The 26,922-nt window shown below is 34.5% G+C and overlaps 1 protein-coding gene across 1 annotated transcript in view; it reads left to right on the top strand.

Annotated features, from left to right (window-relative positions):
- The window catches only part of IMMP2L (inner mitochondrial membrane peptidase subunit 2), a 414,095-nt gene that overhangs the window by 268,290 nt on the left and 118,883 nt on the right, over window positions 1-26,922 (top strand). Inside the window, exon 4 of the mRNA XM_027658231.1 lies at window positions 3,317-3,382. Within this exon, the coding sequence (XP_027514032.1) occupies window positions 3,317-3,382 (66 nt within the window). The remainder of the gene's footprint in view (window positions 1-3,316; window positions 3,383-26,922) is intronic.

The raw sequence follows: 26,922 nt of genomic DNA, 5'->3' as shown, positions 1-26,922 counted from the left end.
ATTGTTGCTAGGGCAGAGTGAATTGTCCCATTGTCAGAAGGTATTTCAAATAGAGAAGATGTTGCTCTTTGTTCACCATCAGGTGATCTGTAGTTGAAGTTTAAATAATTGTTTTGACAAGTAAAATCAAAAATATTTATCAGTCTTGGATGATACACAGGCTGTTACTTTCTTTTTATATTATACAGTGAGCATTCCCCTGATGTGCTTGATCAGAGAATGCTGTTGTTTAAAGAGAAATTGGTAACACTGAGTTAGCATCAAACTTGATGGCTTGAGGGCCAAACTGCTAGACTTGTTCATTTTCTACTTTTCTTCATGGAAAAAGGAAAAGAGATTATAAGTGGAGGAGAATTCAATCTGCATTTAAGAAGTGCATTTACTTTCCAGAGACATATATCCTACTGCATTCCTGATGTGCTGCTAAAGGCTACTTGTGCATTAATATTTGCAATGTGCTTGAGATTTTTCATAGTAATGATAACTAGTAGTTTCTACTTGTGCTGCTGACCCTAATTCATGCCTGGTCAAAAATGGTTATATGCAGATGAGAAAATATTTTTACTGAGAAAAATCTAAGCTCAAGTTTTTGAGATGTTCATGTAGAAAATGGTCAATGTTGACTGCTTGTGAAACATCAGATATGGATCTGACTGGTAAATGTATAGATGGTTGGTTTTATTTCATATAGAATCATATTAATGATATACGTATCTTCTGAATGCCATTTTTTGGAGACAAGATATATTTGTTGTGTGTAGGGAATCTCATCTCTTCCCACACAATATCAATTGAAAGGATCATGACTGAATGTGACCTTTCATACAAGGACAATGGAAAAATGCAGTGTAACATTTTCTGTGTCCTATTTTGAATGACTCCTGTTTTCAAAAGTTATTACTTGTTACCTCACCCAGATATCAGTGACAGAGAAATACTAAACAATTACTAGTTACAATATTTAGACCTTTTTTTCCTCTTTTATTGTTTAATTTGTTCAATGAAATCCAAGTGTTATGCTAAACACTGTTCAGGAAGGCATCAATATCCATCGCTTCAGAACCAGTTTCTCTTACCTCCTGTTCACACACTGGCTCTTGAACAAAACATCCTGCTGACCTCTTGAAAATCCTGTAGGCGCCCTTAGAACAAATTTAGAGTGATGTTTATTCAAGGTCATTAGAATTTTTCGCACAATAAAAGAAAGTTAAGAGAGATCAGTAATTGCATTACTATACATACATACATATATACATATATGTATTAATCAAGTGGAAATGCTTACTTGGGAAGTTTTAAAGAACCTTTGAAAGTAAGGTGTTAAACCAGCACAGAATTTTGAAAGAGCAAACATAAAATTTGTTTTCATTCAATCTTTAAGAAATGTACGGTTCATCACATACATTATGTATTACCATTTCCATTGCTTAAATTTTACATGAAAATGTTACTACTTGAGCTTAAATGAATTAAAAATTAAGTCAATTATCAGTAAAGTAACTTTTAAAAAATAATTTATAAAAGCTTGTAGTAAAGGTGCGTTGTCTTTTCTTAGACTGTGCTCTGATTGAGAATAAGGTGTGGTTAATGTTCAAATGACTGCTCATTGAATCCTGCTAGGGAGCAGCATCAGAAAGTGCTATTGATACTCCATACATTTAAATCATATGAGCATTTTAAACTTGATTAATTCCTTCCAAGACTGACATGTAAAATATTATAAAGATGCGTATTCTCAGCCTGAGAAAGAACATGAAAGGCAAGACTGAACTGGAACACACAACCATTCAGGTAAAATTAATGCTAAATAAAATATTACTGTGAATTATGTAGTGACTTGAAAATTCCAGTGATGACTAGGGAATCAAAGTATGGTCCTTATTCATATTCATTGCTCCCTTCCGCTTGGTGAAAATAAGGTTTCCAGGCTTGGTGAACTGTTAAGGGAAACTATTTGATATTTTGAAATTCAAAATTAGACTTGTTGGATTTTATTTCATTACATTGAAAGATAAATTTGTTTCAAATGTATTGGAATACACAAATACAAAAAGCCCCAAGAAACCTAAATAAATTTAAAATGTTTAGAGTACTTTTTTGGCCTAATATTAAAAAAACCCCAACAACTAAGTCTGAAACCATTTTTCTTTTTAGCTTTTGGAACTGGAAGTGAACCTCGAATGTCTTTAGTCATGCAGCAGTATGGGCAAACTTTTCATCCAAGCTCATTTCAGCTTTGCTTTTTAAGGAAATGTAATATTAGTGTGCTACCAGTTGACCAGAGATGAGCTCAAAGATACTGGTCTGTTGTGAGGATGGCATGGCCAATGGTTTTAGCCATGAAAACTAATATAAATCCCTGTCAATTGCATGTCTAGCAGACTACTTGGATTTCAATAGGCAGAACCCAAGCATCAGCAGAAAATCAAAACAGTTTGTTCCTTCAGTGACTTTTCTGTGTACAAGCTGCAAATAAAAGAATTTTTTTTAATAACATGAAAACACTCTTCTAAGTTTGCATAGTTAAATAATTAAAAGTGAAGAATGCAAAGAGGTAAAGTATATAGAAAAGAAAGAAAATTTATGGTGCACGCGTTTACATAAACCTGTCAAAACTATAGTAAATAACATTTTTAATAGTCCTGTCTATTCATATGCATCCAGAAAGTTGGAGTATTCAGGCTGGACATGCAAGTTCAGCTTTGTTTTCTCCTAATATTATGTAATATACGATCAGAATCAGTAAAAGATGCTTATGGGAAAATAACTGAGTGAAAATATGGTAATGCATTAAGAAGCTTTGGATAAAGCTGAAATTTGGAGAAAATTTTAAAACTTTTTTTTAAACTTGCACAGCTCCCTAAGCTAGGTTCACCTAAATTACTGATAGATATTAATATAACATAGAGATATTTTTTTTCCCAAAGTGAGTGAATGACATAAATGTTTAAACACAATATGATGAGAAATTCAGGGTTTAATACGTAAATATATTTACAAAGCTACCCATCTCATTGATAGTGGGATGTTCTACTTTTAATATAGTGGAATATATTTTTCATGATAAAAGGTATGCTGATTATTGTGGTGTTTGTAGGCAGGTCATTTTTCAGCATCTGCTTTTCAGTGGTGGTTTGCAATGAGAATGATTACAGTAGCTTCACTTCAGCATGGAACATAATGATTGATGCTATATCAAGGAGAACATGGAATCTCCTAATGACTTTCATAGTGTCTATTTCTATGTGGAATTTCTTTTTGTTGTCTTAAAACAATGCGAACGTTACTGATGGTATAACCTTATCCCCTGTGTCAGGTCTCCTAGAAATCCTGAACAGAAGATCATTAAACGAGTGATTGCACTTGAAGGAGACATTATCAAGTAAGTATTTTAAGCCTTAGTTTCTGAGTCTTTATAGGAAGAGTGCAGCTTTCAGTGTATTTTAAATCAGTATCCTAGACGACGAGAACTTTCTAGCATTTTCTTTTTATTCTTAACAAGGATGTCAGCATTGTACCTGTCTCCCTTTTAATGAGAGGAGAAATGCTGCATAAAACTACTCACTCTCTCCTGAAAGGTACATAGGTGCAAATAATGCTTATTTCTGAGAATATCTCTGCCACAAATCAAGGCTGGTAATTGTACAGCATTTTTCAATAAGATTATAGGCCTGTGATTTTTCATTTACAAACTCCAGCTACTGCTTCACACTGAGGTGGGCAAATAAAGGTAGAGTGTTTTTTTGGCTTTATTTATTCATTTATGTATTTGTTTCAGTTTGGTTTTTTTTGTTTGGTTGAATTTACGTTTTATATTAATTTTATTTTATTTTATTTTTGAGACAAAGAACCCTTGTAGATGACTGTCTTTGCTGCAGTATGTAGGAATCTGTAGGGAATATATGGAACTGATTTTATGTAAATTATTCTATCAGGAAAAAACCCCACAACATTGTAGCAAGAGTAGACTCTAGAGTACTTCAAGACTTGGTTTACTCTGACAGATAGACCTTCCTACTGGGGCTGGGAGGAAATAAATTACCAGCAGATGTAAATAAAAAGTTTTTGTGAGAACTGTATTATTTTGAAGAAAATACTTGCTTGGAAAGGTTTCTTTTTCCCAGGTATAGAATAGAGTTGCCATAGAGTTGGAAGGGTAAATCCCTAGTTTCCCATACTAAGCTGTGAATGACCCTGGGAGATCTCAGACAATATGGCACACTGTGACTCAATTAATTTAGATAATGATTCTTGCTCTAGTGTAGCGAATACTTAAGAAGTACTTGACAGCTGCAATTCAAGTCAAGGATTGGAGTTTGATCTCAGTAAGCCCTAGTTAATAATATGGGCACTGTGGAATTTGTCTATGTTTTTGGTTTTGTTTTTGTTTTTGTTTTCTTGCAGTCGATATTTTTGTTTTATTGAAAAATCCAGAATCATCTCAGTTTGAGAAAACAAAATATGTTGTTACCTCTTTTTTGGAGCAAAATATCTTAAATAGCAGGCACTAAGAAGATAATTTGATGTCCAAAAACTATAGACATTTACAGCTAAAACTAGCTATCACTTGAAGAACTAAAACATACAACTAGCGTGTATGCTACTATGTGATGTCTTTTATTGACCTGTGTCCTTAAGAAGGTACTTATTCCTTGGTGCAGTTGATATTAGTGCTGTAATTCATGTAAGTGATAAGAATGGTATTCCTGAATCAGTATTCCTCATTCATTGCTGTAGCAAAGTCAGAAAGAAATAGCAATACAAGGCAACTTCAAGTGTTACTTTAGACTGTTCTATATTATTAACATATTTACCTTCATTTTTGAAACTGAATTTTGATTTTGATAAAAAAGGTCATTTAATAACACAAATTGCAGTTGTAGGAAATTAACTATGCTGTACATTTAAACTCCTTAAGACTCTGAACTGTTCATTAACTTTGGCCGGCGTTCTTGGCCAAATGGACAAAGGCTTGGGACATAATGGCTGTGAGAGTGTATGCAGAATACTGATGAGCCTGTAGGTTACTGAATCACTCATGGACACAGAAGACTGTACGATGATCCTCATTTGTCTGTGGTAATACATGTTAGGTGAATTTACTGAAAAAAATACTTATCTCAGTAATTAAGATGTACATTTTTAATTTGAACACATGAAAATTGTCCCAGACCTTTTTGCTATAACTGTATGTCTGGGATAGAGTTAATTTTCTTCCTAGTAGCTGGTACAGTGCTGTGTTTTTTGGCTTTAGAATAAGAATAATGTTGATAACACAGTGATGTTTTAGTTGTTGTTGAGAAGTGCTTACCCTAAGTCAAGGACTTTCCAGTTTCCCATGCTTTGCCAGTGAGGAGGTGCACAACAATCCATGAAGGAGCATGGCCAGGACAACTGACTCAAACTGGCCAAAGGGATATTCCATACCATAGATCATACTCAGTGTGTAAACTTCAGGAGCTGGCTGGGCAGCACTGATCACTACTTGGTAATGGACAGTGAGCAGTTGTATTGTGCATCACTTGCCTTTCTTGAGTTTTATTTCTCTCTCTCCCTCCATTTAATGATGATGATCATCATGATAATAAAAATAATAATTTTATTAATTGTTGCTGTTACTGGTGTTATATTTTATTTTCTTTCCATTATTAAACTGTTCTTTCTCAACCCATGAGGTTTACCTTTTCTTTCCAATTCTTCCCCACACTGGAGGTGGGAAGGGGCTGGACCGAGCAAGTGGTTGTGTGGGATTTAGTTGTCAGCTGCAGTTAAATCATGATAAACAGTATTGTCATGGGTTAAGATAAGAACAATGATAGGCAATATGGTCTGTGATTCTGTAGTTATGTTTGCATAGCTGAATGAATTATCTTTATTTGATCTATTCGGAGCATGGCTAGGGATAATATGTCACAAGAAGGCTGTGTTTTCTCATGTTATCAGTTAGGGTAAGTTAGTTAAAATTTTAGTGTTTGTTAATTACTGAAAGTAGTGAAAGATCAAATAGGCAGAGCCATTAATGTCATAGGAAAGGATCCTTATATTTTGATTTCAGTTCTGGTGTTATGACTCCATGGCAGAAAAATCCTGTTTTTCAAATTTCCAAAAACATTTAATAAGATAAAAATTATGATATTTTAAAAATAATAATGACTGACTTCTAGTTTTTGAAAAGGAACGTAGGTGAAAGATCTATAATAGGTCCATTTTGACCTTTCATTTTTTATTTTTCAGGTAGCCACACATTATGTACTACATAGTACTTTTCCTTTTGAAATATGCTTTGAAGCTTGGAAAAGGCTACAAAGTCACTGAAATAAAAATTTCCATTTTCTATTCTTCTTTCCAACCTAGTTGCTAGTGCAGGTGAAGTGAGTTTGGTAGTGTCTTATATATCCCCAAACGTAGTACATGCCACAAACCTATAACAGATAATTTAATTTGGATAAGCTATTAGAACTTCCTCTTCAGAAGGATTTAAAGAGCAGTTAGAAAATTACCATTTAGCCCTTGAGAATGAGTCTATAGGTTAACTCGTATATAGACAATATTGCAAAATGTAGCTCCCATAGATCAGGATTTGTTTTATCTTCCATGGATCACAAGAGAATTAACTTTAAGTGGGAAATCATTACAATGGTTCCTCAAGACTGTTTAAATGTTAACTCTTCCAAAGGAGGCCTTATTTTAAAAGTCAATATAATCTAATTTGTTAAAAATTAAAAACACTTGGAGTAACTTGAAATTAAACTTATTAAAACTCATTTATCTTAAATGCATTGGTGGAAATTAAAAAATCTATAGTTATCTATCACAGATGAGTTATGTTTTCAGTAACACAAATAAATGAAGCTTTATGCAAAGGAAATCAAAATTCGGATTAAGCGAGTAACATTTGAAATTAAGTCTGTTCAGAACCTTGCTGAACTAATTTATTTTCCTCCTGTCTGTCACAGTTGCACAGGTCTGCAGGAGCTTGGTGTACCAGTTATGTTTCTTTCATCTAATTGTTTGCTTCTTAACACTGTACCTGGGCTAAGAATGATTTGTAAGCCTCTAGGAAGAGTAACTTTTTAAAAAGTTTAGTCCAGGGATATTGTTAGGGTATTTAGGAGTTAGTGTTCTGAACTGAATGGTTCAGCAAAATGCTGTTGCGTTTAAATGTTGCATCTTGCAAAATTCCTCTGAAGATGCGAATAAGGAAATACTCCTTGTTTCTCAAAGTATGGCAATGCAGACACAGATCACACAGAAACAATTTCATGTTCACTAGTGCTGTAGTACGAGTCTTTTTGTTCCCTCTTTTCCCACTGCACATAGACCTTTGGTAACCATTATTCTGAGGTACTGGTGTTGTTGTTAGGTACTGCTTGCAATGGCTCAAAGTTAGAATAGGAAATATGGAATAGGAAAATAGATTATCAGTAAAACACATTAAAAGAGGAGGAATCACAGTTGATGTTGATACGAAGGGTATGTTTATGGTTGTGTCCTATTCTCTTCTTCTGCAAAGTCCGCTCTCTGTCTTTGGGTTATGAATAAAATAAAATAAAATAAATTAAAAAAATAAAATAATAATTTAAAAAAAAGTAAAAATCTGTGAGTGGTCAGATCCACATTGACAGGAGTGATAGTGGAATCAACAGAAATGAGAACAGATTGTACTCTGTAGAGATTAAAAATTTTGGAACATTTTCATTTTAACTGACTAATTGTATTCTTCATATTGTTCTGTCTCTGTACTTTATGTGTTTAAAGGATGTAGCTGCAGTCGAATTGCCCTAGATGAAAAACTCTTTGTCTTCCAAAATATTCTTATTTTTTGTCCATGTGCACAGAATACTCAAAGGTATGATGCAGTTTATTTTGCACTGCTTACTATTAGGTACTGATGGAATTTTTTTAGCCAATTAAAGCTTTTTTTTTTTAGGTTGCAACTATACTGCTCTGTCATGACTCTTTAGAATTGATCATATCCTTGCAAGTCCCCTAAATAGAGTTTCCATTGATTTTGATTCCATTTCCACATGCAGAGTCATTGTCTGACTGAGCTCCATTTCTGTAAATGCAAATGATAGGAATGTATATTGGTGCAGCATCCATAACCTAGGTAAACAATTTGACAAATATAGAATGAAGATTTTCTGTATCCATAATGAATTTCTAATGTTCTATAGATCTTTAGGCCCAGTAATGAAGGTCTGAAAAGCTGGATTTCTGAAATTTGGCACTCTTCATACTCATTATAAAATACAGAGGTGTGGTGGTTTTTTTTTTTGTTTGTTTGTTTTGTTTTGTTTTGTTTTGTTTTTTTTTTGCTTTGCATTAGGTTGGTTGTCTAATATTTGAGGAAGGAGCATGAAGAGACAGAAAGAATAGGAATAGAAAGTTGAATTTCAGGAAAAAAATGTACGATTTTTTTTCCCCAGGAAGTTTTCAGAAAGGTAAATATATGGAGTGCAAAAAAGACATATTTTTCCAGACTAATTTCTTACTTTTTTTTCCTCCATTAGAAAGTGAGTGTTAATATTATAGCTGTAGTTATTCATTGCTCTATGAAGTAAGGTCTTCAGTCCTTTAATATCCATAACACTTTATAGACATATTTTCTTCTTAAGAGTACAGATAGCAGCAGTGAGATTGTTAACAGATTGTGTGTATCCCTAATATAGTTTTTTTGATATTTCAGTTGGTCTCCTTTGCTAAAATTCACTGAAAGCAGTGGAGTTACAAGGTAGATTCTGTATGACCTCTGGAAGTCTTAATATTAAAGGAAAAAAAGATGATGTAATAGGATTCTCTGAGATTGTACTCATTTCAGTGTTGGCTTATAGAAAAAAGAAGCAACATATCCTATTACCACTGAAGTAAGGAGCTTTGATTTGGGCAACACAAAGAGACAATAAAAGAGATGCCATCAATAACACTAGTTTTCATAGAGTTACTGTTCAGACTAAGCCCAAAAGTACTAAAAATTGAGTATGCAATTGCAATTTACAATATGTACTAGGCTACTCTCTATTAGTGTGCATCTGAGCCAAGACACAAATGACAGCTGCATCTACAGGAGGTAAATTTATTTATTTATTTATTTATTTTTTAATTTAATTAGAGAAGCAACACTTTAAAAATGCAGAAAGCATCATCTCTTTCAAGATGGCATATCTGTGAACACTGTACATAACAAGTCTCTGTAGTGTTCAAAGACTGTTTTAGTCTGCCAGAGTAATAAACAGTGGGGAAGTTTTTTAAATGCTCTGTAGGTACCTTGGAGTAACATTTCTCATGGCTTTCAATAAATCCCTGTAGTTATGCAGCCTCTGGTTATTGTGAAGTATAATCTAGTATATTTAGGAAGTGTATCTGCAAGCACTTACTGCCAGCATTAGTTGCAGCTGTGAGAAGTACTTGTGCTAATATATATTATAGAATTAAGAGAAAAGAGGTCAACAAGCATTTTATTGAAAACTACAAGGATGGAAAACAGAAATCTGGGAGAGGAGTTGGGAAAAGTGCTGTTGAAGTACCAAGGCCTGTCCAGGTTGTGCTTCTACTGGCACCTGGAACATGTAACTTTTGCTGGCTTATCCCACTATTGGTCAATAGTGAAGTTCTTTGCAGTGCAAATATCCAGCAGAGTTCTGGTCACCAGTTTACTTCTGACTGGCTTCCATGTGCTGGACACAGAAGTAGAGATCAGTGCAAGAATGGATAATCCTACTATAAGCAGGTCTTTACTTTTTACAAAATTATTTTATAGTAAGTTGAGGCCTTTTGGTAGGTTTTAAACACAAACATTATGAACAGGGCTGTGATACAACAAGTGTTGTTCTAGGAAAAGGAAAATACTGTTGTGTCATGGACCACACATAGGCTTCAGAGTCCAGTTTTGGATAGAAAGACAACAATAATATGAAACAAGTACAGCAGAGGGCCCCCTCCCTCAAGCTGGACTGGGGCTGCAGCGTTTGCCCTACCAGGAGGAGCTGGGGAAATGGGACTTGTTCAGCCTGGACAAGAGGCGACTTTGGGGTGACTTAGCAGAAAGCCCTCCTGTACCTACGGGGAGGTTAGCACAAAGGTGGAGCTGGGCCCAGTGGTGGAATGAGTGTAGAGTTCCAGACCAGATAAAAGAAACTTTTCTCTATGAGGATGGTAGACAATGGGGCTGTTGCCAGAGAAACTGTGGTCCCCGTCCTTGGAGATCTGACTAGACAAAGCCCTCAATAACTGATCTTGTAGCTAACCTTGGTTTGGGCAGGAATTTGGACTAGAGACCTCCTAAGGACCCCTGCAACCTGAACTATCCTATGATTCTATGATATCAAATACTAATTTTCAAATGTGTTATTTTATTAGAAGCTTAAACAAATGCTGTGTATTTATCTTGTTCAAGAGAGCATGTCTTTTGTAGACACTTTTCTTTAGAGAAACACATTTGATTTCTGCTTCACTGTAAGTTGATTTTCTGCCAAGACATCAGATGGTTAGAAAAGACTTGCATAGAAGTATAATCATCCCAATGGGAAGCTCAATAGGTTGTCTTTATGAAGATTTTAAAAAAGTGAGCAGCAAGTAAATAAAATGCATTAACATTTTAAAATTCCATTGGTTAATAAAATACTTCATGTATTTTAATTTTCAAAAATTATTTCCTTTTTACTTTCTAAGCTATGGATACAAATACAATTGGTGGTCTGAAATTTGGCACTGAAATCCATACTTAGGCATCAGAATAAAGGGTGTGTTTAGTAAAAATGCTCTTTGTTCTGAACAATTTAGAACTTCATCTCAGCATTTAGATGTCGGCTTAAGTAGTGTCTGGATATAAGCTGAGCTCCATTTCAGCTCTGGTGCTCATTGACTTGCATTAAAAGCTTACTGTGACAGGAACAAAGATGGAGTAGGAGGAAGTAAATAGTATTAAACCCATTTTATAGATGAGGAAGTCGGGATGAAAGATGTTGTTGCAGGCTTATGCTTACATAAGAAGCTTGTGGAACAGATATTAACTGAGCTCCCTGGGCTCCTCATCTCAGAAAATGAACAATAAGTTCATGTATTTGTTAGCACAGATTTTTCTAGATGTGCTAGAAGGCAAACAAGGTTCAAAACCTGGAAATTTATGCACTTTTCTCCTGTAAATTAAAACTACAATTTTTATTAACATGAGCAGTGTTAGGATCAGGGATACTTTTTGTTTGCAAATTGAAGGAAAACATGCTGAAATAGAAGAATCTACCCTAAATAATGTAAGTAAATCTTACTGGTTATTTCATTTTACAGCAGTGCAAAAGTCCTCTTTTTATTATACTTGAATATATTTAGGGTGCTGAACTCAGCCAGTAACAAAGTGAAAGTGTTGTATCCACATGCCAATAAAGAGTAGAAAACTACCTTGCAAAATAGTCTTGGTATGGGGTTGCTTCCTTATCTGCAGCATTATTCTAGCTTCAGAATCAAATGATGACTTTCTGGGGGCTGAAGTTTCTTTTGGTTTTGTTTGTTTCTTTGTTTGTTTTGGTTTGGTTTTGCCTGAATTCTTTAGTCTCCTTTAAAGAAAAATTTAAGCAGACTTTCTGTTTGTTTCAAACCAGCTAATGGTCAGGTAACTGCAAGTGACTGAGGTGGTGGTTTTTAAAAGGTATTGCTTTTCTTTGCCCCCTCTTCATTTCTATGCACACATATGCACACATACACACACACACTTTTCCCTCCTGCCTTTTATCCCTCACAGCTGGAGATACTACTTCCTCATGTAATTCATTGAAGCTGATCATGTGCATGCCACTACTCCAAACTAGTGATAAGATTAATTTCCATCTCTACATGTGTAGGGAAACAACAGTGGCTGCATCACTTTTGATGCTGTACACAAAACACATAGCTCGCCTCCAGTGTTCTTCCTAAATACTCATCTTTCCAGTGCTCTCACCTCAGCTCCCTTTTGAAACTGCTGAAGGCAGCTTAAGTGAACACCATGTCCTTATCATCTCAGTGAGCTGGCAGGGACCACATGTCTGCTTACCAACTCCAGCTGAAGCACAGTAACTTCTAAAATGCACCAACACTGCCATCTGAACATACTCTCATAGGATCAGAGCCTCAGCTGGTATGAAGACTCTTAGCTCTGTTAATGTTAAGAGAAATAGGCCAATTTAGTCAGAATGAAAATACAGTTAAAACATTTGGGGGGGGATAAGAGCATATATTTAAAAAAAACATTTATTTGGGATATGAATTTATGTAATGAATACAAAAAATGTCACCTCTTCAAAATTAATTTTATGCATTTCATGTTTTTCCATTGAGTGGAGTAATAAATACACAATTCTACACAGAATTAACTGATGATGCTTTATCTCTCTCTCTCTCTTTTTTTGAACTTAGAAAAATAACATTGTTTGCCATTTGTTTGCTTCCTTTCTTCATTAGATTTACAGTCTGACAGTTTTTTGGTGCCAGTGAGTATTTTATAGCACAGTGTGTCAGCTATATGCAATAATTGGCCATGTTTTAATTGAAAATTTTGACATTATTATGTTTGTTATTATGTAAAAATTACAAATATATGTTGACAGGAATATTAATTGTAAATTGTTCTTCAAAAAGGTTGCCTCTATAGTTTTGTACTGCAAACCTTGAAATGAGGTCCATACATCTCGATATGAGGTTCTGAATAGTTCACAACAGCAGAACTAATAAGGTTTTGAAATTGATCACCCCAGTGGTTATGAGATTCAAATGAGAACAGGATGGAAAATTACTATTATCTTTTTTCATTATTTTAGAACTGACTATTGTTAACATTCTGCTTCTGTGGAGTAAATTGTGTGATGAAACTGTAGTGTATTTTGGGTATAATGAGTAACAAGTCATTAAGTGGGGTCTTCAGCATCTCTGCACGGGTAGGCCAAAAGTATTTTCTGCTTTACTGTAGTCTATTGCATAAATAATTTCTACTCACTGAGCATTACACGACAAGGGTTTTAATATGAAGCAAAAAAACCTGCTATGATATGTCATGCACTTCTAGAACTTTGGGTTTATCCCAGATAGCATTTCTAATGACTAGGTTTCTATGTTGTATATATAGCAAAATTAAATTAATATTTAATCATTTATTATAGCCTGAATGGGAGGAACTGGTAAATGCTGAAAAGGATTGTGATAGGATTTGCTATAATTGAAAACTATAGTAACCTACTAGTAGAGGTGGGAGTCTAATAAGTGATGGACCTCTAAAAGAGATAGAATAGAATAATGAATGAGGAAATCAATGAACAGATTAGAAATAGGCATGAACCAAAAAGAAAAGGTGACCTTTAATGAATTTCAAGGAACTGACTTGCTGATTGGCTAAATTAATCACAATCTGACTGCTTCTGCAACTTTCTGTGCAAAACCACCAAAATTGCCAAGATGCAACACAATGGAAATAGATGGCACATATTATAAGCAGCAGTGTCATGTGTGTATTCAGGAGTATTATGGAGTGTGTCTTGTCATATTTCTGATATAGTATATGTAGGTATGATCATATTTAAAAGAAGGATTTAGGTTTATAGTAATAAAAGTCATTCTACTGTTTCTAAAACTTGTGCAGTAGTTAAAACTTTAATTAAACAGGTTTTCAAGAATGGGGAATAGAGACTGAGTTCATTAACCAGACAGATATGCTTTGTAAATGAAGAAGAAAGCTAATTAAGCCAAGCATAGCAGCATAATATTAATTTTTAAAAACACTTCAAGCATAGTTGTAGTAAATCTTGCCACAGCTATTGCATATTTCCTAATGAATTATTCTACAGTTTAGATTCAGTGTTTATGCTGCCAACACTCCATAGCCAGGTAAAAAATTGAATCCTTAGGCATTATGCTAATGTTTATTTCAGCACAATTAACTCTTTGAGTCAAATTTATGGAAAGGGCAAAAATGACATAAGGAATCTTTAGGCACCAGGATATTTTTCATTTCTGTAAGTTTTATTCAACCGATGTTAATTCTAGTTTCTTTACTTAGGAGACAGAGGTTAATAAGAAGTGTTTGCTGGTCTCTACCAAGAGCTCTGTCACATGGGATAGAAGAGGGCTCAGTTTTGTTATATATATATGGAAGGCAATTAAAGGAGTTAGTGAACTGCTACATTTCCTTCCATATGAAGAAAATACTTAACTCTGTGTTTTTACATTGTCAGATTTAGACAGTTAGTTGAAAGCACTTGCTGATGTATGGCTGCAGTGTTTGTGCTTCTGTATTTCCTCAAACTATCAAAAAAATCTTGAGCATTTTGAATTATTTGAAAGATGTGATAAACCTTTTAGGATGTTAATTCTTTGGTTGAGTTGCTGTATTTCTTTAAAGGAAGCTTTAGTTTCCACCTAGATTACTGAGACATCCCTAATTTTTGTCTTCTTCTGCTGGGAAATATTGATGATGTTTGAACAGCTTCAGTTTGATTAGCTTTATATGTGTTCTTTTGGGATCTCTGTTACATAGGATATGAAAATTTACGTCAATTTTTGAAGTTGTAACAAATGCCTGAGGACTTTTTCCCTCTGTCAATTCAAATACTCATTTTTTTTCCAAGAGAATTATACAAGTATAGTTAATACTGAATTTTTCATAATTGTTTTCCATCTTTCTGGGCTACATAGACTTAAACTCTTTCACTGTTATAACTAGTAGTGTCTTTACTCTTTTCCTTACTATTCATGCTTGAGATTATCAAAACATGGGCAAAAAAAGCAGATATACCAGGATTACTACATACAAGTCTATTGAGTTTTGTAGAAGGTTTCTCAAAATCTGGAATATTTTCTGTGTTGCGCAAAGGCTGAGCAAACAGGCTTACCTGTGAGCTCCCTAACTGATGGTGCATACACCCTTAATGAAAAAGAAATGAACTTTAACTGAAAAGAAAATTTTAAAAAAAAAGAGTGTGAGACACAGAAAGAAAAGAGGAAACTATACTCATGCATGGCCTGCTGGAAAGGAAGAGACTATCCCCAGGCAAGATTCTTTTTCCCATCATTTTCTCCAGCACCACAGATATTCCCTCTGAACACTTCCCACCATGATTATGTGGTTAGATCAGGATCATCTTGGTATCCCAGCTGGTTTCCCTTACACATTAGTGCTGATGTTGTTGATTGCAGCACACTGATCAGGTACAGATGCTGCACTCATTGTGAAGTTCTGGTTGTGAAGTTCTTTGCATGTGTATGTCTGAAAGTTTTTTTTCTGGGTTATTTAAATAATAATTTTCTGCTTATCTACTAAGCTCTACATAGTCCTGATCATAAAGTTATAAACAAAAAGCTAGAAAGTGAGAGGTAAATGAAGGGTGGGAGGAGAAAGGATGACTTAAAAATCTATCAAAATCTATTCCCGTGAAAAATCCAACATCAGAGACATATCAGAGTCTTGCAGTTTGATGACACGAGGCTGTGAGGACGAGACCATTTAGGAGTACAATGTAAAAGTATTACCACAGCAGCCTTGAGGTATGTCAGTGAAAGACTACAAAGTCTAAAGCATACTTCAGTTCTACAAGTGAAATGTTACAGGGCTGTAAAGGGAAAGCCCCTAATATACAAACCTTAAAGCACAGGGCTACCTCTACACCTTTCATTTCTCTGAGGATAATGTTTGGAATTCTTATGATGATTAAAAACCAGAAAATTCAGACCGTTTTGTAGGTAATGTGAGACTTGTTTAATGTAAAGATTTACAGTAGAAATATCTACATCAAAAGTTAATCAGTGAATGTAGTGCGGTATAGTGTGACTTATCCTATAACCCCCCTTCTTTTCTTTTAATTTTTAGGCAATGTGATAGGAAATTATGTTTCTATTCTCCCCTCCCTCTCCTCAACTCCATGCTCAAGTATTCTCTATATATCTTTGTATCAGTGCTAAAGTTAGTCTGTAAGACCCTCTGCATAGGTAATTGTGTTCTGTTCCTGTGTATCCTTTGAAACACATAACAGATTTTGAAGAGTGTTTTAGAAATATTTCCAATATCTCTTTACACTATCTCCTCATACACAAGCATGTGAAAATCATTTTGAACACGCCAAGGTATGTTGGACATCTACTTTTTGGCCCAGAGTTGTCTTTTACCAGAGTTTAAGATTTTTCTGTCAAGTTTCACTTTTTAACTGCTCAATTCTATTCTCCTGTACTTACTTTTTGGATGCTGACTTGCTGCCAGGAAAAGGGCAAGAGATTAGCATAAGCTGATGAAGGATGTTTTTTCCTTCTTCTCTTAGTGGTTGCTTCTTTAGGTGTCTTTTCTGTTATGAACACTTTCCATGTTGTATATTCAGTGCTGAAAGAAGATAATGTAATTCATATTTGAAATCGTTGCATCAGGGGTCTTTAATTGTTGAAAGTTGAGCAATGAATTAAAAAGTCTCTCTGTACAACCATTAATTTCCAAAGGAAAACTCTAAGTTTCACAAGCTTAATAGGTGGGATTCAGTTGCTTAAACATCACTGTCCAGTGGCATTTTAGATGTCCTAGTTATTGTATCTGGTCTTATAAACTACAGTTTCAGAAAGGCACAATTCTCATAAACATTGTGTTATAGCTGCCCTTGTCATGAGGATGTCTCAGCACACTATCTAAAATAGCACCAGCCACTTATGTGTAGGCACGAGTCGCTTTTCATAGCAAATTAGATGGTTCATGAAAAGCAATTAAAAATATCATGATGAAGTTTTGGCAAATATCCAGCAAACTTTTGGGCTTAAATCTTTGCTTCATTTACTGTATGAAAATTGTTCTTTGAATTTTCTTACATGTACATGAAGTTAGCTTAGGGGATAGTGTGCATCTCTGGAGTGTGAGTAGTACACCTTTAACAGCAATGAATGCAAAACTGTTTGTATTTGAGCCATTCTTTGTCTCCCGAGTATCTTCACTGGTCGATATTTGAAGGATGGTCAATAATAGAAGAATATCCCTGATGTTCAGGTGTGTGACAAGCTTCCAGTGTAATTGTCTTGTAGTCATTATTTAGCATGTGATTCCTGGGACAGCTGCTTTATTCTGGAGAAGAAATTTGTATTACTGTGACAGCGTATAGTAATTTATAAGCCTAAATTTATAAGTCCTTCCAAATATTTCATATAATGTACTTGTATTTTCAGTTTGAATACACATATATGTACGTGCATATATGTACATATAAATGTATTTTGTGAATATGTATATGTGATGTGTACGTGAATGAGAAAAAAACCTGAAAAATTTGTTAGAAATCAAGAGGTATAAGAGAGATCTGCTGAGAAGAGAGCTGAAAAATGAGTGAAATGAATCATGATTTAGCTTTTCAAATCTTGTTTCTGTGTTGTCACTTCCAAAGCAACTGAAACTTTCAGTCTAAATGTAAATTAAATATATATGCTTAAACACATTGTCTTTAATGATGAGAAATTCAAAACATCTGTTACTCACTGGAGACAAATTCTGCTTATATTAAATAGAAGCAGATTGAAGGAATAAACTTCATGTCTCTTAAAACAAAGAAAGATTGCCAAGCTGGTGTTCTCAAGTACCTGAAACTCTCCATCTGACAGTGACAGCAGCTGGCAATAAATGCAAATTTGAAAACAAATTAAGTTGCTTTCCCTCTTGTTGGGCTTTATTTGCTAAAATATGTCATGAACAGGACAACTCTGAAAACAGGATTTGCATCCCTGTAGATCTGCAGAGAGAATGAAATGTTTCATTTATTCTGAAAATGATAAATTTGCCAGAAATTGCCCCTTAAATTCAGATTAAATTGAACATAGTTATTTTATTTTCAACTTTTACCTCAATTTTAAAGTACTGCACAGATACAAGTGTGATTTGCTACAACAGTTATTTCTAATGTCAGACATATAAACATCATCAATTGTGATCACCCTGCAAGGTTCTGTGCAGAGAGATTGCTGGATAGGTGAGCAGATGAGAGAAAATCAGAATCATTAGTCATGTTTATTCCCTGTCAGCTTTTCAGATACTGTGATTAAGTTAGGGCTAAAGATCTTATTACCAAATGGAGTTTGTAGTTCCCCATAGAAGATGCAATACAGCACGAATCTCAAATTTCAAACTAAAATCTGTGATTCAAATAGGAGCTTCACAAAAGGAATCTTGTTTGCAAAACAGAATGGAGTTCCAGTTTCACACAAATGTGTCACCGCTTTGTCTCAGCCATGTTCTGATTATACTTACCTTGGGATATTTAAAATAAAATGAATCTCAATTTCTTACCAAATCACCATCCGTTACTTTTAATGCTGTTTTAAAAGTTTCTGTAGATCTTGACTACATGAGTCTCCAAGCTATATTCACATCAGCAGAATATCAAAATCCCATTAGTATCATGTTAGTGTCATGTTACAGCAGATCAAGGCCCCTGGTCTGTGATTTCAGACACAAAATCCAGTTATGAACTGCTTTGTCATGAAACTCTGTCTGGCTGTGCTGCAACCTAGACATTCAGACTCAAAAAGAAGAAAGGAAGCTATCAACAAAAATTATAGAAGGCCAAATGTATATCATTCATGGCTGGGCTTCATGAATGAAGATTTGGGAAGGGCTCTACTCACATTTGTTGCAAGCACGTAGGTGGCTAAAAAGGCCAATACGAGACAGACACGTCCGGTTGCACCAAATGTATATACCAGGAAATATTTTGCAGTATTTAATGTGCATTAAAGCTAATGAGAATTCCTGAGAACACTGGGTGATAGGAAATGAATAACCTTGTGTTTTGTAATTTTCTCCAAGCTTTTTTGATAGTTCACAGTCACAGTGATTTTTAATGAACACATGACCTCGAGATTAGCTCAGTTGGTTAAAGTTTGATGCTAATAATGCCAAGGTCACAGGTTCAATCTCCTGTATGGGTCATTCATTTAAGAGTCGGACTCCATTATCCTTGTGGGTCCCTTCCAACTCAGAATATTCTGTGATTTATTTATTTAATTAATTAAAACCTTCAGTGGATTTCTAATCACCTGACCATAACTGATTATAACAAGTACTCTGACCTACAAAGTTATTGAAAGGAAATAAGCTGTCTAGTTTTTCAGGAGACAGCTTCTCCCCATTTCAGGACAGAAATAATTAATTCTTCCTTTACTACATCCGGTCACTAAAGTCTAAGTGAAAAAACTATGCTGTTGTTGTCTGAGTCCTGTTGCAACCAGTTTCATCTCTGTTCCCAGGAACAGGACTTGTCATTTTGTCCTTGTGAAAATGGAAAAGCTCAACAATGATGGCAGTATGAGGACCGGAAAACCTAACACATTTCCACGAGTCACTAAAAATGATAGGTGAAGATGTCATTTTGTTTTTGCACATCTCTGGAAGAGGCTCTGGAGATCTGTCACAGTAAGGAACATCTCCACAACCACTGTTTAACAACTTTTGAGCAATGCCTGTAGCAGAAGCAATAGCAAATTTTCTCTTGAGTCTTGACAACACACTTTGATTTATATAGGTGTTAAGAAACAGTAGTTTCAGGATTTTTATATGTTACTGATTGTATAATATGCAGTTAATACAGCTGTAAATACATGATAGCTGATCTGTTAATATCTTCCATTTTCTGTGGCCATTGCTTTAAAAAAATGTGTAGCAGTAATCTTGAAAAAGGAAAATCTGAAAAAATTGCAAATCTGCAAATACATCAGTGACTCTTCCTTGATATTATATTCAGTTAAGTACATGACTTGTACATGACTTGTCTATTTTATTATACTGAAACTTCACAAAAATAAATTGCACGTGAGATTTCTAGAGTTTCTTGCCTGAGGAAAGTACATATTAAGTAGTTAATTTATGTTTGTTTCACTTCATTTCTAACTATTGTCTAAATGAAATATCCAGATGCAAGATTTTGCACTGTAAAGATTAAGTAGATTTGATCCCCAAACTAGGGGACTTCTTGTCAGTAAGATGATGAATTTATGGCACTGTATCAGTATAAGGTGGAGCTTTTTTTCCCTTGCAGTGCATATCTGTTATTAGTAATCCTCTTGGAACTGGAGATTCTATATTCAATATGATCCCAATGTGTTGGTATTCAAAGCAAAGTATAATTGTATCTGCCAATACAAAAAGTAGGAATATGTATTCTTTTCCCCAGTCTGCAGCATGGAATAGGGCAAACTTTTTTCCAAGGAACTTTGATAAAAAAATACCCAGTCAAAAATTCAGGTTCTCTTGAAACAAAGAAAGAAATGAAAATCTATTGTAGACCATGTCTTTTCTGTACTGATGCATCAATATAGGCAGCTTGACAGAGGTGATAAGGTAGTTTGTCATGTGACTTTTACTTCACAAAGCATTGTACTTTGTTATCAAATTTGTCTTGAAAATTGCGAGGTATGAGATAATGGGCCAGGAGTTTTTAAAAAAACAGATTAGAACGGGGTGAATTTGTGCAGCATAAAGTAAAAAGCAAGCAGAAATATACTAGTTTTACAGAAACAAAAATTAATTACTCAACAGAAACATAATTTTAGGACATAGTAGATAATTATTCTATTCGGTATGGAAATGGAGAGGCCTCAGCCGCAACTGCAGGTTGATTTTTGAGTACACCTAAAAGATGCACACAGAGTGGATAGATGAGGGAATGCTGAAGGAATGGGAACATATAGAAAATGTGAGATTCATGGAGGAGACCTGATAACAAATTTCGATATGTAAAAGTTTGCTACATGATTGATATGATTAACTTTAGAAAACATACAAAATTAGAATAACTAATTGAATTAAACTGTTAAGATCTATGTATTAAATATCATGAATAAGTTGATAACTACAGGATTGCTACGTACTACGTGTTGTTTTATGCAAGAAATTTGTGGTATTTCTGCCACTAGAAGACTTTAATACCAGGTTAAACTAACTTTTGATGAGATGGTTAAATCTCCTTAGACTTTTGTTTGTTAGATTAAGTGTGAATGTCCGTAGTAGAGATACTTAGTGTGTAGGAATTGATCCCATGCTGTGTCATTTTGTGGTGAGAAAACAAACGTCTATGTTTTGCTTGTGACTGTACTTTCAAATTACTTGACCTAAAATTTCTTCAATAGAAGAAAACTCATGACTCTATTAAAATCATCAGAACTATGGAAATATGTATAGACTTAGAAAAGCAATGGTGTCTAATCTATGCAGCATGAATGTTCCATAACGTACCTCTTGTCTTTCTGTGTAGCTCATGCTGCGTCTCCTTTATAGCTTCTGCACACTTGTTTTTCCTTCCCAAGGGAAAAAGGGAAGGACAAAATAGGATGTACTTGAGGGCCTTATACCAGCATAGGACTAGGATGGATAAGGGGTGCCAGAAAGTATCCCTGAGACCTACAGCTATACAATAGGCTGAATGTCTTAATTTTAATAAAGATCTAGTTAGAAGCCCAGAACTTAAAATAAGCTGACATAGTAAGGTAATAAAATGCAAACAGAAGGCTCAAGTATAAAGTAATTTCTTTCCACAATCACAGCCTTTCAAAATGGCATACTTTTAAAGAAATTTTCATCAGTTTTCAGTGATTGCAACTGGCAATGCAGAGATAGTAATTTGAAGAGGGTGTAGATATAAACTTAGTAAGCACTTTGCAAACTTAAACTCCAATTTTCCCTATTTGTTTTGTCCTCAAAACAAATGGAGATTTTGTTGTATAAAAGAATATGTATATAGAGTGTATATTCAGAGTGTAAGTATAAAATATATAATATACAGTATTAGTGGATGTGCTTTTGTATGTATGCAATTATATATATATATAATTTTTTGATATATAAAAATTGTGTTCACAGTTACCTGGTGGTACCAATGGCTGGAAGAGCAGGGTTCTCTACTGCTATCACTGCCAGTTTAAGCAGAGTGCAAAAGGAACCCAGCCTCACTGGAGACAAAGATGCAGCAACTACTGCAGCCAAAATGATGAGACAGAGTGGAACTTAAGTCTGCTGCAGACATTAAGTTTTATTTTCTCTTACTACCTGGCAGGAGGAGGAAGCACAGCTATTTAGAAAACTATCAGTGCTTTTACATGCATATATGAAAAGCACTTCTCCAGGCACAAGAAAGAAGAGAAAAAATTAAGCCATTAGAGCATTTTCTGAACATGCTTCTCTCTTACTTTCCCTCTGTTTCCCTAGAGATTTTGCATGCCAGTTATTTCTTCAGGGGCTGCCCTTTAATTTCCTTTGTCCTGGATGCTTTTGGAGTAGGAACCCCAGGAAAATTCCTTTATTACGTTTTAATAAGTAATAATGTTAATGGAAAAGGACATATTGTACCTTGAACAAAGGCCTGATTGAGCATGCATTTGTGTCATGGTAGCATCTTTTCTTTTGTGCTGTTCGTATCTTCTAGCAGGTCTACACTCTCCCCAGTCTCTACATCACTTTAAAAGAGACAATAATAAACCATTAGAAGACAACTGAGTTTTATACCATTAAAGACTTCAGCAAATAAAATATAAGCATTTCCAAAATTATATGTATATACGAGTCTTCTCTCAAGTCCATTAGTTTTTATGCAAATTCAGTGATTTCCATTGGATAAAGGTGATTCCTTCCTTCTCCCTCTTATTATGCTCTATTGTCTTCTAGAACTTTCTCTCCTTCTTCCTCTAGTCACAGATGCAACAGATTTCATCAATTTTATTTCTCTGTCCTCTGTGCTCTTTTTATTCTTCATTGTCTTTTATTTGTCTTCTGAATTTTTAATTCTTCCTTGATCTGTCACCTACAGCTTATTTTTTTCCTTGCGTTCAAAGCTTATGTCTAGTATGAAATCCAAGAGTTTTCTGATATTTTTGTTGTTATATTTTTTCCCCTATCACTGAATCAGGTTGAAGTTGTGACCCTATACTCTGCATAGATTATTTTCTTGAACTTATGTCTAGGCTTCTGGCTATGCATTATGCTGTCACCGCAATCAAGTTTACCTTAGGAGAAGTCCTTAACGCAACTGCGAGACAGAATTATCTCTCCTCCGTATCTGCTTCCAGCTTTTCAAAGTATAATCTTGCACTGCTCCCTTGACCCTTGCTTGTAGATTTGCAGTCAGCAGCTCCTAATTTGATGTCTGTTCCAGGACACTTCTTTGCACTATATTCCGACTGGTCTTGTTGATTCTTTCCTCAGTGTGCGTGACGCTGTCTCTGCTTGTGTTTCAGCTCACTTGGGGCACCATGCCAAAATCCACTGCATGATTTTGTCAGTCCTCATATGGGGCTGCAGTTATGCCTTCTAGAATCTCATCATAAAGAATATCATAGCTCTAAAATGTGCGTGGGGGTTCCCCTACCTCTTCAGAACGAAACTCCTAGTAAAGGCTGAGTATCTGTAGACCTGAGTATTGTAACTCTGACTTCTCCGGTCTTTACAAATGCAAATACATTATTGCGGGTGAGGGTGAATATTAGGGGACTTTGAGACTCTTGCTCATAGATTTATCTTACCCTCTGGTTTTTTGGGTCCACCTATAAATCATCTTGTTGCAAGTTATTGTTCTTGTGACTCAGTTCTTCATTTGTTTTTCACCTTGTATTATTTTCTGGATTGTCTTGAAGTACTCTGAACTTGACTTCTCTCTCTTCTCAGCTTGAGGAGGAGCTGCCTCTGACCACTAATTTAGTGATTCAAGTAAATACTCTCTAATTTCTTTGGTGTTTCCCACCAAAAAAAAAAAAAAAAAAATCAAAAGAAAAAAAGCAAAGTTTTGTGAATCCTTCAATTAACTGTTTGTGATAATCTTTATGATATTTGCAACTTTACAGAAAATTCTTTGGTTCTTTTTTTTTTTATATGATCTCCTTGTTTCTTTGCATTCCTGTTTGCTGATTTGCATCCAGTGAAACTTCTATACCTCTTGGGACATAATGATAGAAAAACTGTCATGTTAATTCCTGATCTGCATGGTACAAATTAGAAATATCAATAAATAAGGGCTTTATTTGGGCACAATTCCCTGCTTGTACAAAGTTTACAATGGAAATCTGACCTCTGTAATTGATACTCTGTTTATATAGAAAGCCTAAAGAGACTTTTAACACATAGCTGTTAGAATGCAGATATAATGAAGAAATAGTTAACTTGAAATAGTTAAAATAGTTTCAGGAAAAGAAAAAAGAGTGTTTCTTAAATTCTAGATAGCACTAAGGGTATATTACCCTATAGTGCTTTCTTTCATGTAATGCTCTTTTTAATTTTATGTGTTTGGCTGTGTTGTTTTTGAAAATCAAATCTATTCTCTGGTAATGTGACAAAGGAAAGAAACTAGGAATTAAGTACTACAAATTAAATGCTTTTAACCAAACTATTTACTTACATGTACTAATACATTCACTAAGGTTTTGGTTGCAATTAGATAGCTAATTATGTTGACAATGGCATAGCATATTTAAATAGACGCCAGTGCCTCTGGCTCTTGCAGTTCTCTCCAGACTGTTATTAAAATACACAGCTATTCTCTTGCTCTTAGGTATCACCTGTTATAATTTAAAAGCATGGTTGCATGCCTCATTAGACATAATCATAATTTTTACATATGGAAAATATAAAATCTTTGTATTAATTTAAGGTGCATTCTTCTACTTCACAGAGAAGCTGTCCATCAAATGCTGCACAAAAGATCTGTTTATTATTGCAGCATTTTTTAAAAAAAAGCAAAAAATTAATCACTTTAAAGCACAGAATTCAAACAGTGCTTGCTTGTATAACATCTAGCAGCTACCTAGTAATTACTTTGTAATTACTCTTTCAGTTACCTGTTAAATCTGGTTCCAACCTCACACAATCTTTCGAGGTAGTTGTTTATACAAAAAAGTTTAACCTTCCCATTATGGGAATACTTAGAGTTTTTTTAAGAAAGAGCATAGACAATTATCTCTCAGAAATAATGTAGATCCACTTTAACTGCTAAAGGTAGAATGAGATGATCATGTCACCAGTTTTTTAGACCTTTTTCAAATCACTAGCTACGTTTTGCTTGAGATTATAGCAATACTATCATTTTTGTATTTAATTGTTTACTTATAAAACATGAGGACCATATTTCTGGTAAAGAATATCAGAGCTATCAGAACAATCAGAATTAAAGGTAACTTCAGGGATTTTTTTAAGCAGACTTTTTCTATAACAATGGCCAGACAAATTAGAATCTAAATAAAAAATATGCCCTTTCATAGCCATTTATTTGATTAGTCTTCCAAAAGAGAATAAAATTTGCTTATGTTCATACTAACAGGAGACAGTTGTGATGTTCAAGTTAAAGTAAATACTGCATATGCACATGTGGGAGTTATTTCTAATAAAATACACAGTATTTTCATTGTTTTAAAATGAAGATAGGTACTCATTTCACACTGTCTTTAGCATCACATTTAGGAGAGAGGCTGAGGACAGTATTTGGATTTTAAAGTTGTTCTATAATGACATAAGAACACCTTCTATATAAAATTCATAAAAATGTTTAAAGAGCTATAATTACTTTATTAATTCACAGACAGTGCTGGAAGGGTAGGCACCATCTGGTGCTGACTCCTCTCTATAAACCCAGCCTTTTTTGTGAAATCACTAGCTTCGTTAACAAGTGTTGTGAAAATTCTTTCCATAATCACATTTATCAGTCTGGGAAATCATCAAAAACTAGCAAAGATAATTTTGGACAGAACACACACACTTCAGTAAGAATGAATAAGTACACAATACTATTTCATATAAGATGCAATGAAAATTAACTAATATTTTGCATAGTTTTGTTGTTAAATGTGGACTTGGAGTTTTAAAATTATACTCATTCTGTGTACACTTTTTCCCCACAGGGATTAGTTCCAGAGCAGTTCTTTTGTTTGTTGGTGAAAAACACAAAACAAAACAAAACAAAAAAATCATAAATCACACTGACTGAAAACATCAGTCCTGTTTGCTGTTTAATGAGGCTTTAATCCATTTTGAACAACGGAATTTTTTTTGCCTTTTTTTTGTTTAGTATAATTTCCTTTTTCTAAAATTCCTAGGGGAGAAGAAGAGGGAATATAGTTACAAAAATAGCATGTCTTCTGTCTAGTCTTTAAAGGAAGCAGGGATTGGGGCATTTTTAAAAAATTTTTTTTTTCAAAAGATTTTTCAAATATAGATTTATTTTTAATAAATATTTATTTTTAATAAGTCTCCTCTGAGCCCATTCATGATGTCACAGAATCACAATTATGGGGAAGGTTGGAAGTGACCTCTAGAGATTATCTAGTCCAATTTCCCTCCCCAAAGGGTCAGCTACAACAGGTAGCATACCCAGCACCCCATAAGCAGAGCTTTGTGGAGCAGCCATGGTATCCTATGAGGATGAAAAATTCTATGAAATCTTTATAAAAATTGTCAGGTGTGAGGGATGGGCACAGTCCACTGGGGTATTAAATATGAAGTAGAAATCCTGTGATGGGATGTGTTTGGGGGGAGGCTATGTGCGCATATGGCTGAGATATCTGGGTTTAAGTAATTACTGTTCAAAGCAATATTAACTTCTTATCAGGTACTATATTTATTGTTATACAAGGCATCAGCATGGAGAAGACTAGTCATTATCTTTCTATGTCTTTTTCCAACAAATTTCACAAGGTGGTTATGACTGAACTGTGTAAACCACAAATTATACAGTTCTCCTCCCATAGCAAGTTCAGTGCTACTTAATGCTACATTTTATGTTATGTGCTTGTGAGTATTTTATACATATGTATATATATATTTTCCAGAAAATTTTGTCTTCACAGGATAAAGAAAAGATGACTAAAAATATTGAAATTAGAAAAAGGTTAACAAAAACTTTTTTTTTTTTTTTTATTACTGTTTCCTTCAGGAAATTGTACTCAGTAGTACTTCAAGAAAAATTCTCT

This window comes from Corapipo altera, unplaced genomic scaffold (assembly GCF_003945725.1).
Source record: "Corapipo altera isolate COAL_440 unplaced genomic scaffold, ASM394572v1 1, whole genome shotgun sequence".
NCBI classification, from domain to species: domain Eukaryota; kingdom Metazoa; phylum Chordata; class Aves; order Passeriformes; family Pipridae; genus Corapipo; species Corapipo altera.
Note: the sequence above shows the minus strand (reverse complement) of the source record. Positions and strands in the feature narration are given on the sequence as shown.